This window comes from Pseudocercospora fijiensis (genome assembly GCF_000340215.1).
Source record: "Pseudocercospora fijiensis CIRAD86 unplaced genomic scaffold MYCFIscaffold_2, whole genome shotgun sequence".
Classification (NCBI taxonomy): Eukaryota; Fungi; Ascomycota; class Dothideomycetes; order Mycosphaerellales; family Mycosphaerellaceae; genus Pseudocercospora; species Pseudocercospora fijiensis.
The window spans coordinates 7767240-7784318 of NW_006921533.1; the positions used below are offsets into that span (position 1 = coordinate 7767240).

General features: G+C 48.3%; 5 protein-coding genes across 5 annotated transcripts; 2 read left to right on the plus strand and 3 right to left on the minus strand.

The window, feature by feature from the left end:
* Positions 1–2761: 2761 nt before the first annotated feature.
* Positions 2762–4612, minus strand: MYCFIDRAFT_29348 (uncharacterized protein; the record flags this gene model as incomplete). The annotated part of the gene is made up of 1 exon (XM_007924140.1): positions 2762–4612. One exon carries the CDS (start codon positions 4610–4612, stop codon positions 2762–2764), a length of 1851 nt encoding a protein of 616 aa, XP_007922331.1.
* A 321-nt stretch (positions 4613–4933) lies between these two features.
* Positions 4934–6848, minus strand: MYCFIDRAFT_63182 (uncharacterized protein; the record flags this gene model as incomplete). Its single annotated transcript, XM_007924490.1, has 2 exons — positions 4934–6764; positions 6823–6848. The coding sequence occupies 2 exons, from the start codon at positions 6846–6848 to the stop codon at positions 4934–4936; spliced, it is 1857 nt and encodes a 618-aa protein (XP_007922681.1).
* A 1069-nt stretch (positions 6849–7917) lies between these two features.
* MYCFIDRAFT_132486 (uncharacterized protein) lies at positions 7918–10059 on the plus strand (the record flags this gene model as incomplete). The annotated part of the gene is made up of 2 exons (XM_007925878.1): positions 7918–9123; positions 9244–10059. The coding sequence occupies 2 exons, from the start codon at positions 7918–7920 to the stop codon at positions 10057–10059; spliced, it is 2022 nt and encodes a 673-aa protein (XP_007924069.1).
* A 416-nt stretch (positions 10060–10475) lies between these two features.
* MYCFIDRAFT_210659 (uncharacterized protein) lies at positions 10476–11937 on the plus strand (the record flags this gene model as incomplete). Its single annotated transcript, XM_007925879.1, has 4 exons — positions 10476–10578; positions 10656–10916; positions 10966–11022; positions 11133–11937. The coding sequence occupies 4 exons, from the start codon at positions 10479–10481 to the stop codon at positions 11753–11755; spliced, it is 1041 nt and encodes a 346-aa protein (XP_007924070.1). The 3' UTR covers positions 11756–11937.
* Positions 11938–13127: 1190 nt separating this feature from the next.
* MYCFIDRAFT_77225 (uncharacterized protein) lies at positions 13128–14313 on the minus strand (the record flags this gene model as incomplete). Its single annotated transcript, XM_007924564.1, has 4 exons — positions 13128–13237; positions 13337–13410; positions 13576–13815; positions 13985–14313. 4 exons carry the CDS (start codon positions 14311–14313, stop codon positions 13128–13130), a joined length of 753 nt encoding a protein of 250 aa, XP_007922755.1.
* Between the last annotated feature and the right edge of the window lie 2766 nt (positions 14314–17079).

Sequence of the window (17079 nt, forward strand, 5' to 3'; positions counted from 1 at the left end):
GGCTAGTGAAACTACGATAGTAAATAATGGCCCTCGTAACAATAAGAACAACCCTCGGAAGCGGACAAATCCTCGGAGCGGACATTTCTAGGTCTGTTAGAGTAGACGCAGAGAACTCGTACGACATTACTTAGAACGGAGGCAGTGCTGCAATACCTCGTACGTCTACCTATTATAGTAGGGAAGACGCGCTCGTATTGTAATTAGTCGAAGGCCCTTAATTCTTGTAGATATATATCACTTTATAGTTTATTGTATATAGGGATAGCGCAGTTAGAAGTTAGACATTATATTAAAAGGTAAGGTTTAACATAGTTACATAATTAGGTAGTTAAGTATTCAATTTAGCGCGGGCTAAGCAGCTTATTAGACTTGCTAAGTTAGCGGCAATAGGGGTCGTAGAACATAGACAGGCTACGAGGGCGTAGCCTTTAGAAGGGAAGCGTATATTAGAGCTAAAGAGGCTATACGTAATTGGCATATAATTAGGCCGAGTAAAGCTAGGGTCTTAGTGCCTTAGGCAGGGCTTGGCGCTTAGCGTTAGGCTAACTCTCCTACCTTCCTCCCTCTCCTCCTAGATTCTTATCGAATACTACTCGTACCTACTACTACCCTATCTACCTGCTAATATACCCTGCTTACATATAATCGCTCTTACCGTTATAATACACTATCGACGCATTATCTAGTATCGAAGGCGTAGTATTCTAAGCCTATTCTATCTATTAAGACTCTTCCGGGTTAAGCGCTATTATATTCTAAGCCGCGCTAGTAGTATATTCAAATTCAGCTAGATCGTATAGAATATCGACTCTATCTATATTATAACTAGTATAAGCAAATAGTCTACGCGCCCTTCTGCCCTTATACTTATATAAACACTATAGTAAGTAATCCTAAAAGCTAACAAATTTTAGTAGCTAATCTCTATATTTTTTAATAACCTTCTTTAGTAGATTAAAGCTACCTTCGATTAGGTTTAAATCCGGCGAATATAGCGGTAGAAATTCGAGGTAATAGCTAGCTTCTAGTATTGCCTATTTAATCCTCGCTCTATAGTAGATACTAGTATTATCTATAATAAATATTATCGGCGGACTATCTTCGAGGCAAGGAAGGACTTGTTTAGTTAACTAGAAGTAGAAACGATTACTATTAATAGATCCTTAGTAAACACGAGTATAAGGCAAGTACCCGTATAGCGTAAAGGCTAGCAAAACTAACTATCTAACCTCTCGCTTCGTATACTACGTATCTACGTAATTTATACCTTTCGGAGACTATCTATACTTCCGCTAACCTATCTTCTAATTACTAGTAGTCTCGTCGATAAACACTAATCGATCGACCGGCTATTTAGCGCACCTAATCGTTTATAATGCCTTTAAGAAGGGATTGCGCTCCTTCGCCTCTCGCTATATCTCTTTCCGAGTTAAACCGAGCTTCTTCTTTAGCACCTTCGTTAATAACCGCGGCTTAATTACTATACTATTACTACTCTCCGAAATAGGCCTTAATCGTATAAACTCGTCCTAAAGAGCTTCGATTATCTCTATAAAATATAAGTCCGGACGGTCGATAAGGAAGCCTCGTAGGAAGTCCTATTCTTCGGCTAGTAAGATAGTATAGTATATATTACGAGAAGTGCTAGTTTAAGGCATATATAGCTAACTAAATAGCCTCTACTTAACTTAATAGCGATATACTATCCGTACCGATAATAGCAACTTCGAGAAGGCTAGAGCCTGCTTAGTAGTTATACCTTTGCTAAATAGGTTAGCTAATTAGCCTTACTAGTCGAGGTTAATACAAGCAGTCTTAACTATAGTAGAAACGATAGTAGAAACGACGATTAATAACACCTTAGAAGGGTCTATACTACTAGATTATTAACAACACGATATCTACGATATACTAGAGGATTCTAGGGTTTAGAAAGAGCTAGAAGAGCAATATTTAGTAGATAATAGCGGTATATATGCTTGCTAAGCCTCCTTCGGAGGTGTAGGGTTCTCCCCGCGCTAACTGACAAGTTGGAAGGGTTACATAGTAATGCTCTTCTCATCAATCACGTGTAGTTCTACTGTAAAACAGCCAAGTCATTTTGCTGCTGACTGAAGCTGAAGCCGAGAAAGCCGACAATATTCTACACAGGCTCGATGCGAATAATAAGCTGCACACTCCCCGCAACCCAGAATTTTCATCAAACGCGCCAGAAGTCGTGGGGTCAAAAAATCCATGTCAGAGTCAGACCGCCTGCGCAGATTTTTCCTCTCTGGTCTGGTCAGGTGAAGGCGGGGTTGGTCATATCTTTCCGAAACGGCAACAAGCTGGCAAGGTCCGTAGTCCGTTGATGAGGGGAAGGTTGTTTGGCGAGCTCTCGACGCCTCTCGTCAACCCGGGAGGCACCGGGATTCCAACAGCTTGGCCATGCTGAAGGAAATTGAGCGGTACAGTAGTATGTATGCACCTGACTCAGGAATGGGTCTACATTATTGAGGACTTGTAAAGATATTTTGCGCAAAAGCATCTAGTCACTCACTTACTTTTCTCCCTACAATGAAGGGGATTGACTGGTACCTACCTAATCTGCTGAAAATGTTACCAAAGGCCCAGAGAGGAGAGGAGAGGATGTGGATGCAGATGTCGTGTGTTAGCAGCAGTATACAAGATTAGACGAAAAGGTTTCCAACGGAGCATATAGCATGAAAATTTCAGAAAGCATGCAGATCGTATAACATCAATCACCAAACCACATCCATCAATGACCCCTTCCTCCCCACCACAACCCCAAAATACAAAACACCCAAGGCCCAACCGCAAGCACCAGCAAAATCCCAACCCACTGCTCCCAACTATCCACCCAAACCGGCCTCTCCAAGCGATCAAGTCTCCCCACCCTCTCCCCTCCCCTCTCACTATGCTGCGCCCACGGAACCTCAACCCCAAAATCCTCACAAACCTGCCTCGCAACTAACCCCCCACCAGCCAAACAAATCGGCACACCCGTTCCCGGATGCACACTCGCCCCAACCATATACAAACCCTGTACATCCCTATTTCTCCCCCGAAAAAAATCTATGACAACCTCCAACACACGACCCACCACACCTAATTTCGCCACGTACTTGTCTGTGAGAGGATTCGGTCTTCGAGCTCGGGTTGTAGGTCTGAAGCACAGGACATTGAAGAAAGAATGTGAAAGACCGAGGATTGCGCCGCGGTCGAGATTAAAGGTTTGTTTCCAGGTGGAAGGGTCGTTGGAGAGTTCGTGCAGGATGTTAGGGGTGATGTCGACGCCTGTGCGGGAGGTGATTGTGGAGAGGATGGTTTTTCGGGCGAGGGAGATCATGGAGGGCCAGTCTTGGGTTTTGGTTGTGGTTTTTGGGGAGGTAGGTGTAGAAGTTTGGTTGTCTTCGATGAGGTGGCCGACCGGGACGAGGACGACGATGCTGTCTTTGCCTTCGGGAGCTGCGGTAGGATCGATTCGGCTTGGGACGTTGACGTAGAAACTCGGTTCGTCTGGGATGAGATGTCGTTTGAAAATGCTGTCGAAGCTTTCGCGGTACTCATCAGCCAAGAAGATGTTATGTGCTCCCAACTCTTGGACTTGTCGATCCAAAGCCCAGTAGAAAGATATACTACTACAACTTCCCGGCCGACTCTTCAAACTTTCCGCATACTCACTTTCAGGCAAGAGATTCTCATACGCGTAGACCAGATCCGAATTATTCACCACCACATCAGCCTCCAATTTCGCGCCATCCCCCAGCACCACCCCTTTAACCTTCCCTCCATCCTCACTCAACCAAATCCTCTCCACCGCCGTATCCAATCGATACTCCACCCCCAACCTCTCCCCAACCCTCACCAGCGCCTCCACAACTCTATGAAACCCTCCAACCGGATACCAAATCCCCTCCGCCAACTCGGTATACTGCAACAAACTATACGTCCCCGGCGCCTCAAACGGCGACATACCCATATACATACTCCCAAACGTAAAAACCCTCCTCAACCTCTCGCTCCAAAAATACTTCCTCGCTCTTCCCCAAATACTCTCAAAAGGATGCAACTCAAACAACCTCTTCAAAAACTCCCACCTCAACATACTCCCCAAACTCGTAAAGTTCTTTAACAAAACATGTTCGACCGAAAGTTCGTAATGTCGATGCCCTTCACTGAGGTACTGCAGAAATCTTGAATATCCGGCTTTGCCTTCCCATTTTTCGATTTCGCGTTTCATGAGCGCTAGGTCGCTGGACATTTGGAAGTTTTGGCCGTCGCCGAACCAGATGGCGTAGTTTGGCTCGCATTTTAGGAGGTGCACGCCTTCGGATTCGAGGCTTGTGTCGAGGTCGTGGAAGGTGCGGTGGAAGAGGTGGGGGAGGAGGAGGAGGGAGGGACCTTGGTCGAAACGGTAGGTGGAGGAGGAAGAAGTGTCGTGGGCGTTCGCGTTGTAGTGGATTAGACTGCAGCGGCCTCCGGTGAAGGAGTTCTTCTCGAGGACGGTGACTTTGAAGCCTGCTTTAGCTAGGCGGGCGGCTGTGGAGACTCCTCCGACTCCTGCGCCGATGATGATGGCGGTCTTTTGGCGTGGCTTTTCGGCCATTGAGGTATTTCGTGTCTGGTGTGGGTGATTGCATCGTGGAGATAAGTTGAACGGGAAGAGCAGAAGTGCATGTGAAAGTGGGCTGGGATGGACCTGCATGAAGCATTGACGCTGATCGGATCGCCCGGTGGCGGGGCTTAGCGTGAGATCTTGACAGCGTCCATCAAATTGATGGTGATATTGATATGACATGAGGTGCACGACTCAGATAGGTATTACATTACATTCCTCCGTCAGTCGTTGCGAGAAGGGTATCTTGTGCAACAAATCCACCACTAACGCTATGCTAAATGCAAATCTATGTCACGACATATAACAATATTATCGTTCTTGCGGCGCCGGACTTATCAGTCGCTTCCAAGCCACCCATAACCTTTTCCATTTAGGTACCGTCGCGCGACCAGCCTTCACCAGGTATCCGGGTCTTCGCAGCTCTCTGCCAATCTGCATGTAGCTTTCTACTGCTACCCGCATAGGAGCTCGTGCAGGGCGCGGTAGCTCCTCAATCGCGCCCACAGATTGTCCATAGAAGGAGAAGGCACGATCGAGGAGACGACTGCGGATGAGCTCAACTTTCTTGAAGAAGAAGTCGTCGACCTGGCCTGGTGTTATGAGTCCGGCGACCATAGCTTCGGGACTAAGCTTCTCTTTCTTTAGCCATCCCGGCGGCACGTAGCACCGACCAATCTGTGCATCGACTCCGAGATCGCGAGCAATATTGGTATATTGCAATGCGATGCCCATTTTGTGACCAGCAGACATTAGTTGTCGAGCCTTGGGTTCTGATGCTCCTGGGTAGTGATGGAGGACGAGCTGGATGACGAGTAAAGCGACAGTCCCTGCAACTCTGCCTCCGTACAAGTCCAAGTCTTCTTCACTCTTGATCGGTCCTGAACTTGACCCCTTCTCTTTCTTATCCGCAAATTGAAGGTCCATCTCGAAGCCCTTCAGCAGTTCGTTGAGTGGTTCCTTGCTGAGCCGCTGTGTTGGCAAAAGGAGCAGTGTCAACTGTGCATCAGGAGGGAAGTTATGCATGGTGAAAAGCGTTGCTTGTCCGCGGTTGACGTCTTTGCTCTGAATGACATTGCCTTGGGCATCCTGCTCTGCAGTCGCATAAGACAAGTCAAGATACTTCTTGAGCTTTGCCAGCCATTCTCTCGCTTCCTTCTGGTCCTTGGCGTTGTCGATTAGGTCGTCTGCGACTCTGCAGAAAGAATAGAGTATGATGAGATCAATCCTCAATCGTCCCTGAAATGTGGAGGAAGCCAGATAGAAGCTTCGGCTCTTTCTCTTCAGCCTTTCCACGCTTTGTTGCAATCCAGAGATGCGATCGTCATCGTAGGCACGAGCTGGCAGTAGTAGTGCTTTGACCAAGAGGACGGGGCTTGGCATTCCCGGGACTGTGGGGAAGTGGGCCGGAAAGGCATTGAGTACTGCGATTGCATTGTCGAATGCTACCAAGCCGCAGACGATGAGCAGGTTGGTGAGAAGGAAGAAAATGGCCTCCTCAATTTCCAGTCCTTCCCACAATGTCACACCTGTCTTTGTGCCATGCTCAATCACCCATGTCCCTCTCTTCAATGCTAGTGTATCCACAACCCAGAGGTAGAATGTTGGCAAGGCGATTGGAATTGCTGTGCAGTAGATTGGCAGATTGATGAGAAGTTGGTATCCAAGACTCCAGAGAAGAAGAAGGAATGGGAAAGCCCACACCAGGATTAGTCCCAGGTATGTGTTTTGCTTATTCTCCTTCACATAAGTGATACCTTGCTTGAGCGCCAGGCCCAGCACGAGTTGTCCTCCCAGCTTGATATACTTCCATTTCTGCCCTGTCCGGCCTTGGTCCTCCCTCACCAGGTACACCTCTTTCAAGACGGCCTTGCTGAACAGCAGGTACAGTAGCGTAGTATTGTAGGTCTGTATCACGAAGAAGAATACCTCTTCCAATGGGATGGAGTACAGGGTCGGACCAACAATGACATTTTCCGGATAGGACCAGATGTTGTTCCGTATGAGGTAGCTATCCCAAGGGATGGTGGCAGTAACGGCGATAGTAATTAAGAAGAGTATCCGGTAGAGGTCCAGACGGGTGAGGAGGGGTAGGTAGAGGAGGGTCAGCAAGACGGCGGGCGGGATGGTGTAGGTGAGGTGTCTTCACATCCCAAAAAGTCAGTAGTGATCGTCACCACTCTGTATGAAGAGAGACTTACACGAGTGCATATTCGAAACCACCCATGCTGGCGAATACTACTATGGGGTTGCTCGCGAGAGCTTCGGAATGAGTCTGTTCTGTCTCGAAACGAGTGTGCGGTAGAGTGCTTTCTCTCTTTCATGCCATACTACGACAATGCCAATGCCAACATCACAATCATTGTTTCTGTTTCCCGGCCGTATGCGCTGCACAGTAGACGTGTACAGTAGTGGGCAGTAAGAGTTCTCTCACGCGCAAACACTGCCACGAGTCTTTCCAAGCTCCCGCCCGCAACATGCAACACCAATTGCGCTGACTCCCGCGGCGACAGCGACGCGATGCCAAATGCCAGCCAAGCAAAGGGACGAAAGAGGTGGTTGAGAGTCGGACTAGCCGGGCCACGCGAACTGCTCCACTCCCCGCCATCATCATAGACTTCTCCTAGCCTCCGATGCCCGATGCTCTATACTCTCGCTTCTTCTCCATTCTGGCACTCGCTTAGAGCCACAACTATATCACGCTCATCTACAGCGCAAGGATGTCCACCTTTTCGATCGCTGCCGCAAATGCACGACCAAACCTACTTACTATGAGCTTGCGGAGCTGTTGCCAGCATGACCGTCGTCGACGTCATGATCGAGGCACGGAAAGGCGCGATCGAAAGGTGGTTGGCGTGATGATGAGGGCAGAAGCATTGTCGCAGTGTCATTGTGCTTCACTACACATCTCCAGCAGAGCGGACCGGACCGGACCGGGACAGCGTGGAAGACGAGGGGCATGCGTGTTTGCAATGTGCGGGCAGTGGAGATGTGCGTGTTGTCTTTCGATTTCATGTGAAGATCCGCAACCGACGAGTCGAGTCGTGGTGGAAGTTTAATCGTCTCTCTACCAGGGAAGCTCTACCAGGACTTGGGCTGTTTGTGTTGCTGGGTTGGGACGACCATCCGCTTCAGAGCTGCGACAACAACACCTCTGAGACAGCCTCAAGTGCTGCTACTCACTATATTCACTGCTAATGTCTACATGAAAGACCCCATTGTCCGCCATGGTCTTTCAGCACGCCCGCATCGAAGGAGGAGGAGGAGGCGGCGGCGGCGGCATTGGCGCCACAGTGATGAGTACGCTGGGCAAGCGAAAGAGGTCCCCCTCGACGAACATTGAACGCACACCGCAGCCGAAACACCCATATCTCTCTGGCAACTTTGCACCCATACAGCACACCTTACCTCTCACGCCCTGCACATACACTGGTCGAATACCGGAAGAGCTCGCAGACGGCGAGTACGTTCGTAATGGCAGCAATCCAGTCTCGAATTCCGATCTCGGTCGAGATGCACACTGGTTCGATGGCGATGGCATGCTATCAGGCGTGTCGTTCAGCAAGAAAGAGGACACTGGCGAGATCCAGCCCGAGTTCGTGAACCAATTCATCCTCACCGATCTATATTTGAGCGCGAAGAGCAATGGCAGGCTGCGAGTGCCAATTCTGCCGAGCATAGCTACGCTGGTTAATCCACTGGCGAGCTTGATGTTTGTGACGGTTCGAATATTACGAACGATTCTGTTGGTCATCCTTAGCCATCTGCCCGGAAGCAGGCAGAAGATCAAGAAGATCAGTGTTGCAAACACAAGTGTCGTCTATCACGACGGAAGAGCGATGGCGTTCTGTGAGAGCGGTCCACCGATGCGAATACAGCTTCCCGGGCTGGAGACCGTCGGCTGGTTCAATGGAGCCGTAGCAGAAGGAGAACCGGCAAACGAGTCGAAAGAGAAGGAAGCTGTGTTGGGGGAGAACAGTGGTTTGATCAGCTTCATGCGGGAATGGACAACAGCACATCCCAAAGTTGACCCGCAGACGAAGGAGATGTTGATGTTCCATTCCAGCTTCGCGCCGCCCTACGTGCAGTACAGCATAATTCCGCAGACTGTACGAGCGGCGGCGGAAGTATCACCACCGACCAGGAAGATGCTGAACGCTGGCGTTCCAGGCATCAAGAGTGCGAAGATGATGCACGACTTTGGCGTATCTTCAGCACACACCATAATCATGGACCTCCCGCTCTCGCTCGACCCTCTTAACCAACTCAAAGGCTTACCGCCCGTCGTTTACAATCCCGATCGACCATCACGCTTTGGTGTGTTTCCGCGTCGGCACCCAAAGCAGACGAAATGGTTTGAGACGAGCGCCTGCTGCATCTTTCACACAGCCAACACATGGGACGAAGTGGGACTGGATGGCAGCACCACCTCGGTTAGCATGTTGGCATGTCGTCTCACCTCTGCGACTTTGATCTATGCAGCTGGCAATATGGCGCCGCCAGTTCCACCACAGGCCAAAGCATTACAAGAGTCGGAGGCAAACCACAGGAAGATGCCTTTCTTCTCGAAATACGATCCTGAGGTTGATGCCTCATTCGTGGAGTCGTACGATGAGAAGGAGCCGCTGCTCAGGGTGCCGTCCCTGGAAGAGCACCTACTCAAAGACCCATTCGCCGAAGAGCAATGCCGGCTCTACTACTATAACTTCGACCTTGATTCAGGTTCAATCTCCCACCAATGGGCCCTCAGTGCCGTGCCATTCGAGTTCCCATCTGTGCGGCCGGACCTCGAAATGTCGCAGGCGCGGTTCGTGTACGGATGCTCGACAACGACGACCGACTTTGGCAGCGCTCTCGGGAAAGCGACGAAGATCGACGCTCTTGTCAAGATTGATGCCACCAAGCTCATCGAGCGTGGACGAGCACATCCACCCAAGAGTGTTACAGGTGTGGTTGACGGGCGCACGGTGTCTCAGGTGCTAATTTCTAGAGATCCTCGCGATCCAATCAAAGTCTTCCGGATGCCAGAGGGCTGGTTCGCACAAGAGCCAAGATTTGTTCCTCGTGAGCGAAGTGCACACGAACGCCAGCTGAATGACGAGCCACTCGACGAGGATGATGGATATCTGCTCTTCTACGCTTTCGACGAGACGCAATTACTAGCGAACGGAGAGGTTCCTGATGATAGTGCGAAGGACCAGCGGGCCAAGTCGGAACTTTGGATCGTCAATGCGAAAAACATGCGAGATGTGATCGCGAGGGTTCATCTTCCGCAGCGAGTACCTTACGGTCTGCATGGCAGTTGGTTCTCTGCGGAACAGATCTCCGAACAGAGACCTGTGGACACGATTCGAAGCATGGAAGAAGTCATGAAAGAGAAGAACGATAACGGACTGTGGATGAAGGTTCGGGAGAGGATTGAGACGTTGCTTGGATGATGTTGCTCTTTGTTCCTGCATAATGAAGTATAATGATACTAGCTCCTTTGACATCGAGTCGAAGAGAGGCGATCTTGCACGAATATTGTATAATATAGAAATGATTTGGCGCATCATGGTGTGTCGATAATGGTATTTCTAATGATGACGAAGTGACATGCGAATGTTTCCTCTTCTGAGCACACTCGCCTTCTGAATACAATCGAAAAATCTATCGGCTGCTTATTGAGCAAAGTGGATTTGAGAGCGCTCACTTGATTAATTCTTGTGGTGTAAGGTGTATGAGTCCAATGCAAGGGACCGCGAACCCAGCCAAAGAAAGTGCGTCACACGAAGCCTCCGAATTTCTGCCACCAGAAGCATAGCCTCATACTAGCACCACCCCACCCGTGAGAAACACACATTCCCTCTTCCTTCGAATGGAAACCGCCAAACACACCATCCACGAACAAGGCCACGCAACCGAACTCCGAATGGCCGAATTACCCAGCAACGCCAAGTTTCCTGCAAAGAGGTGCGGTTAGTGAGTCCCTCCCACGGACTTCGAGCCTTTGAGCCTTCCTCCCGCATACTGACCTTTACGTCTTTCTTTCCAGGTGTCCTCGGCGCCACCGGCAGCGTAGGCCAACGTTTCATCCTCTTGCTCGCACAACACCCTCATTTCAAACTCACGGCCGTCGGTGCCTCGCCCCGGAGTGCCGGGAAGAAGTATAAAGATGCGGTGAAATGGAAACAGGCGATGCCTATGAGTCGGGAATTGGGGGATTTGGTTGTGAAGAATTGTACGCCGGAGGAGTTTGTGGGGGTGGTGGATGTTGTGTTTTCCGGCTTGGATAGTGATGTTGCGGGGGATACAGGTGAGAATGGCGGAGAGAGAGAGTGTGTGTGTATACTGATGATGGACAGAAATGGCTTTCCTCAAAGCCAACATCCCGACGTTTTCCAATGCGAAGAATTATCGACGTGATCCTCTAGTCCCGCTCGTCGTACCGACTGTCAACTTACCTCATCTCGATTTGATCCCGCATCAAAGGAAAGAACATAAACTCGAGAAAGGCTTCTTAATAGTTGAGAGGCTGGAATCGTCATTCCTTTCGCCGCTCTCCAAGCAAAATTCGGCCCCATCAATACCGTCTCGGTAGTCACAATGCAAGCAGTCTCAGGAGCAGGATACCCCGGCGTGAGCAGCATGGACATTCTCGACAACGTCGTCCCCTTCATCTCCGGCGAAGAAGACAAACTCGAAACCGAAGCACGAAAGATCTTAGGAGCCATCAACTCAGACAAAAACGCCTTCCAAGAACAATCCGCCCTTCGCATCTCAGCCGCATGTAACCGCGTCCCCGTCCTCGACGGCCATACCGCCTGCGTGAGCTTGAAGTTCTCAAAGCAACCCCCTCCTTCCGCTCAAGAAGTCATCGCCGCGCTGAGAGAGTATACTTCTGATGCCCAGAAATTGGGGTGTCCCAGTGCACCACGCCAGGCGATTGTGGTTTTTGACGAACCTGATCGACCCCAGCCCAGACTTGATCGAGAGCTGGAGAAGGGTTATGCGGTTAGTGTGGGAAGGGTACGAGAGGATGAGAGTGGGATTTTTGATCTCAAGTTCGTGGCGCTTAGTCATAATACTGTGATTGGGGCGGCTGGGAGTAGTATTTTGAATGCTGAGGCGGCGGTTTTGAAGGGCTATATTTAGGAGAGAGCGAGATGGGGGGTTTGGGTTCTATGATGAAAAAGATGTGGAATGGAAGAGGGATTTTAAGTTTGGCCGTCTGGCGTGTGCACGGGTGTGAGGACTTTGCTGTGGTCGACGGCTTACTTTACTGTATACAGAGCGACAGCGACTCTTGAGGCGAATGGATTTCGACATCTTGCACGCCTGCTTATGACCGCGGGTTTGTAGTGCCTCATCAAGCCGATCAGGAAGCCTGTTCAAGCGCACTCCGTCTCAAGAGAACGTCTTCCATGGACTAAGAGCGCACGGCCATACAGAAGAACCTCAAGCTGAGTCCTGACTGGACTGATATCGGCATACCCAAAGAAGCACTTGCGAATCTCTTTGAGAGTAGCTGCTCCGTGCGACGTGAAATGAGAGCTCCTTCAAGGCGTTTGGTCATGTCGTTTTGTATTGGTACTTTAAGACTTGAAGCTGCATTTTCGATGGCATGTTGGAGGTCTTTCGGAGCTTGGGAAGGCTGAGAAGAGTTTGTTGTGATTGGTATAGATAGTTGGAGATACAGTCTGAGCAGAAGAATTCAATCAGATTCTTCAATTCGCGGCAAAGCAAAGCTGTTTGAGTAGAAGGGCCCGTCGACTAGGGTATAGTCGGCTATATAGATCGACGCCTTCTTACAGTTATTCATCTAGGCAAATGATGGAGTTGGAAGTCTTAGGATCGACGGAATTGCTTCGTCACGCTGCCATTGTTGTCTCCACACGCCACGATACTTTAATGAATCCTTGGCCGGCTATTCTATCAGCTTCCTGGAGACTGGCCTATACCGAACGAACACGATTCTGGATGCATGCGTCGAGGTCCACTGGCATCTGACTCTTCCTGCCAAATGATTAGTTCTTGTTGCCGCATTGCTGGAACATTCAACAAGGGGACTCGAGGACTCGCGAATACGCGACTCTTTGATGAATGCCTCCTTCAGGTTGACAATGTGAGAACACCGGTGGGGCTCAAGTCTTCAGGCAAGGATTTTTCTGGGAACGCTGGAATCACAAGCTTGAGTGACGAGGTGTAGGTCTCTTTCTAGGCTCAGAAGGTTGAGAAAGATATTCGTTGGCGATTCAGGTCAGTGCGTACGTATCATACTCGTATATCGGTTGGTCGACTACGCAAGGCTTTGAGCATTTCGCGAACTGAGAGCGGATCATTCATATGCAAGCGTACTTACGGAGCGTCCTGCGTCAGAAAGCGCTTGACGACCAGGCTGATTTACTGGAATCCGAACCAATCTCAGACCCATCATTACGGGACTCTAACACATTGGGAAGAACCGACACCACGAATCCGCAACACATCAATCTCTTCGATAGGCGTACCTTATCAATGAACATGCCTACGTCCTCAACAACCACCAAGTAATCTTCGCAACCTTCAACACCTTCTCCGAACTAGCTCGAACCTCAAGACCACGACCATGAGAGTCGCTATCGATGTCCTCGTCAGCTGCGGGATTTTCAAATTTCTTTGTTTTTCGATCGCCCATCTCAACCATAAGACTTGCCGCAACAGAATCCCCCATCTTCTTCCGTCCCTCGGGCTTACTTTCTGTCGTTCCGTCTGGTACGTTAGTGAATTCGATACCCATGCTAACGCGGAGTTCACGAAAATGTGTCTTTCTATAACACTTATTTGTATTTAGGGAGCCGAGGAAGAAGCAAAATCTAGACAGAAAAATATTTAGAACTCCCATGCATCTATAGACGAGGACGGTCAAGATCAATTCATCCAGCCATCCCTCATTCCACGCATACCTACCTAAGCCCCAATTTCCAACCCCTCACCCACTCGCAGCCGCAGCATTCTTATTCCTCCTATTCTTCTCCTCAATCCCCATTATCGCAGCCATAGCCATAAGTTCCAATTCTTGCCCCAATTCGGTATAAAATTTCAGACTTCTGGATTCTAAAGACCAACAGATGGGTTTTATAGAGACTGCTAAGATGGTTTCGGGAGAGGTGGAGTCGATGAGTTTGAAGTCTGTGGAGCCCCAAGTTGAGGCGCCGAGGGCTTTTTGGTGGGTTCTGGAAGGAAAAGGAGGAGGTTCAGTTGGGGTGGATTGGGTGGGAGGGTGGGTGGGGAGTAAGGATGGTGGAATGTAGGTATTTCTGGATTTTGCTTTGTAGAATTTGCTATGCCATTTCACCACCTCATGGAAGTAAAGGGCAGTGACCAAGGTGTTCGTTGACTCACCTCTTCCACAAAAACCTCCTTCCCCCACACGAAAAACCATAACAATTCCCTCTAAAATTCTCCTTCGCAACATCATTCCACTGTTCTTTGGACGTAGCATCAGGATTTCCGACAATAACTCTACACCCGGACTTCATGGCTCTCAGTTTCGCAGCTGCTAGGATCGGTCCGTTGGAGGATTGTGTTTGAATGTTGATTTGAGGTGGTTCGAGGAAATGTGATTGTGTGTTGATCCATAAGATTGGGATTCCATTTTGGCGGACTTCGAAGTGTTTTGCTCGGAAGGTGTTTTGGTTGATGATTTCGTAGGTTTTGATTGGGGAGGTCATTTTGGTGGTGTTGGTATTGATCTGATTAATTCGATGGTTGCATTCAAGGCTGAGGTCGTGATGTATATTGAGGAGTGACGTTACTGTTCAGCCTCAGACTGCGGTAGGCCAAGGCGCAGCTTGGGTCTTTGTGAGTGGTGATCTTCTGTCACGCGCAAGTGGGTCTCTCTGTGAAACCATTCTTCGTCTGCCATTGGTCAGTTTCCACAAGGCTGTGCAGAGCTGGAGGATTTCTGGCAATGCAAAGTGTCAGATGGAGAATGGCCGCGATCTTTAGATCTTTAGCCGCAGGCAGCACCATTCCGAAGTGTACAGATGCCACGAATCGCCGTGGATTTGAGCTGCGTAGGATAGCTTCATCTTAGCTAGGTCAGACTGGGCCCTGTCTCCATTTAGAAGCTCCGTGGATGCCTCAGGTTCTGCCAAGAACCCGCTCTAGCGGAGCGTCTGACGACAACTTGTTGGAAGCTACAGAATTCAGGCTTCGTATACAGTAGAATACGTTATATACCTCCACAACCGTAACAAATAGTAATAACATTCGCTAAAGGGGGTTCTAGAGCCTACGAAAAAGTATATAACACTTAGATTTTATCTACGAGAAGCGTAAAAGGACAGGCTATATAGACTAAAAACTATAGATTTAGACTAGGCTTCGCGTTTGTCTTTACGGATAGCTATATAGGATAGCAACTACACATTTCCCTAATATCCTAAGTATATCGTCTATATCGCAAAGATCCCCTTTTTTAATCCCCGTTGCCCGTTTGTTTACGCGACATTTCGTAGTTAAACGCGGCTATTAGTCGTAGACCGACTTTAAACCTCGAGGCGGTAATCTTATAACCGCTAACTACTAATTTCCGCCGTTCTAACGATATTAACCTTCTTAATATATCCCTATAACTTTAGCGCGGGTATATTAGATAGATATAGTGCCTCGATCTATCGCAAACTATACTACTTACTATCTAATAGCTGTCGGCGACAACTCGATTGTCGCTATGCCGATTTCCGCTATTCTTTTAACATCTAGCAGCTTCGCGGGCACCTAGAACCTCTTAGCTATATAGTCTCGATCGATAACTTATATATAGGTTATACGCTACCTAAATCTATCTCGGATTGCGCGCTAATATAGCATAGCAGCAGTTAGTCGCGTAAGACTCTTCGAGTAGCGTCGTGTTTACTCGCGGTTAAGGTCCGTGCCTTTGTTTCGTATTACGTGCCGTACCTCTAACCCTGTCTTTTTAAAGCTTAACCTCCTACTCTATATCTAACTTCGATACGCTTCCGCTAACCTATTAATACGCATCGATCGACACTACCGTTATACTAAATTAATACTCTAACCTAAGCAAGAGATAGAAGTAGAAGGCAAAGAAGTTAGCTCGAGATACGAATGCTGCCGCCGCCGCCGCCGGCGGTCTAAGCAATTCCGGCGAGATATCTATACTAATAGTGCAGCGCAACTAGCGCCTATAAGGACGACTCGCTATTAGTCGTTATAATCTAGTCTTCGATATACTACGTCGCCTAGAATACCCGTCTTTACGCGTACTATAAGATCTCCTAGACTATTTTCGTACTCGGGTCGATATAATTCAATTCGAATATCTACTCGAGGAGGTATAGCTATTAGTATAGGATACTACTAAGTATCGCGAGGCGCGTCTATTCTTTAAGGAAATCATTTGCAACGGATTATATAAGATCTTGTATATACTATATCCTAGCATCGTAGACCCGTAGCCGATATAACTACAAGTCGATTCCCTTATGTCCTTAATCTTCGGCTAATAGGACGTCTTTATAATTGCAGCAACTAGCTTAGGTAAGACCCTAGTCTACTAGGCATTTGCCCTCTTAACTAGCATAATTGTATAGTAGTTAGTGCCTTTAACTCGAATCGCTAATAAGTATAGCGATAATATAGAACAAGCTATACGCCGCCTATCGCTATAAGAGTATAGCCTACTTAATGTCGGTATAGTAACTGTAGACACTCGTAGAGAGAACCCGCGCCTCCTCGACGACTTAAAGTCTAGCAAGATCTAGTATATCGTCTGCAGCCCGGAGATAGCTATTATACTAGAGATATAGGAGGTTATTAAGCACCTAGCTCCTCGCATCGGCTTATAGGCATTCGATAAGGCTTATCTTTATTATCGTTAGTTAGGATTCCGCCCTATATATAGCAAGGTTGCGCTAATACGGCATTTACTAGATAAAGATACGCCTATTATCGCTACATCCGCTACTATACTAGATAATATAGTAGACTATCTAATCGACAGTAGCGCTCTCCGCCCGATAGGTAAGAAGCCTCTTTAGAGCATCGTTTAGCGCGACAGTATTAATCGCCCTCTAATAAGCTACATCTTTAAGTCTTTAGCGAAGAACAAGCTAACCTCCTTCGAGAATTGGTACTTCGTCTTGCGATATATAGCGGATAAGGATAGCTTTGCAACTCTAGAGCTAATTTAGAAGACCGCTATCTTCGTTAATAGTCGTAGTAGCATCGATCGTAGGTATACACTAATGCGTGCTTAGTTAGTATAACTAACTATCGATGTTACTAATCTAGAGATAGGTAGCCGGAAGTATACATAGTATAGGCGACTACTAGTACTAGGTATACCGAAGACTATCGATATCCGCAAGGTATGCTCCTTCTATACCGCCTATATCGCGATAGTAGATAAGAACGCTCGATATGCGGAGTTTAAGAAGGCTGATTCTACTATCTGCATTATATAGTATATA